The 1161-nt window shown below is 56.9% G+C and overlaps 1 protein-coding gene across 1 annotated transcript, besides 1 other annotated feature; it reads left to right on the top strand.

The window, feature by feature from the left end:
- Tc00.1047053448197.10 (mucin-associated surface protein (MASP), putative) lies at positions 1-266 on the top strand (the record flags this gene model as incomplete). Its single annotated transcript, XM_797089.1, has 1 exon — positions 1-266. A coding segment is annotated over one exon (266 nt), but the record flags the coding sequence as incomplete, so codon positions are not given.
- Positions 1-1161: a sequence feature (areas not merged during assembly with more than two copies in the genome that could not be assigned to a particular haplotype).

The following is a 1161-nucleotide window of genomic DNA, read 5'->3' as shown; positions in this document are numbered from 1 at the left end:
AGAGTGAGGCGGATGCGGATGATGACGACCCTCAACGGCCTAACCCCGAAGGACCGCAGAACGACGGAACCGAAGCTGGTGATACCCACGGTCCATCTGCAGCCAGCGATGCAGCACCACAAGCAGCAAAAGCAATCGCCGCTCAAACAAATGGTACGGTGACACCTGGCGACAGTGACGGCAGCAACGCGGTCTCCCACACCACCTCCCCTCTTTTGCTTCTTGTTGTTGTGTGTGCGGCTGCTGCTGCGGTGGTGGCCGCGTGAGAGTGAGGGAGAGAGAGCCGTGCACCGCCCGCACACACACTCGTCTTTCACTCACTCTCTGTGTGTGTCCCCTTGCATGGACTCTCGCCCTCACCTCACCCCACGAAGCACACACATAATGTGCCCATTGTATATATGCATGCACACCCATGCAGGCCCGTTGGTGCTCTCTTTTGCACGAAACGCACCGCTGCCGTCCTGCCTGGCTGCATGGGCGGAGCACCGTAACTGTTTCTGTTTTGTTTTTATTGCATTGAGTGGGCGACCTCTCTCTCTCTCTCTCCCTATGTGTGTGTTTTGCTTTACGGGAGCAATGAGAGTGTGTGCGCTGGTCGTCACACGCTTCGGCTTTTTGTTTTATTGTTTTACTTGTTTTGTGGTTGAGAGCACCCATTCCGCGGGCTGCGTGTGTGTGCGTGACGATATGAGTAATTTGCGTGTGTGCTACCCGCCTCTTTCGGTCGTTGCTTTCTTTGGACTCTCTTGTGCCGCACAGCAGCTCCGTAAGTATAGGCGCTGACAAGCACACACATGCACAGATAGACACGCCATGCCGCACACGCTGTGGAGCTACGTGAGCGCTGAGAATGCCTGCACGAACAATATTCTGGCTGCGGTGGCTTTTGCGAGGAAGGAAGGAGCGTGCGATTTATTTTATTGACGTGTTTTTGGTGTGATGTTGGCGGCCTGCGGCCGGTGGGTGGTGCGGTGTTGAGGGTGCCTGGGATGAGTGCGGATTGCTTCCCGCCCTGCAGCTGCGCGTGCCGACGCGTCTTTCCCGCTGTGGATTTGTTGATGGGGATTTTCCGGCTGTGCGGGGCGATGTGCGACGGCGGCGGAGTGGGTGCGCTGGCGGAGACGACAGTAGAACGACTGGCGGAGAGAACAGTGAAAA

The sequence above is a fragment of the Trypanosoma cruzi genome, genomic scaffold, assembly GCF_000209065.1.
Source record: "Trypanosoma cruzi strain CL Brener 1047053517155 genomic scaffold, whole genome shotgun sequence".
Lineage (NCBI taxonomy): Eukaryota > Euglenozoa > Kinetoplastea > Trypanosomatida > Trypanosomatidae > Trypanosoma > Trypanosoma cruzi.
The sequence above is the reverse complement of the archived record's forward strand: the minus strand, read 5'-3'. Positions and strand labels throughout refer to the sequence as shown.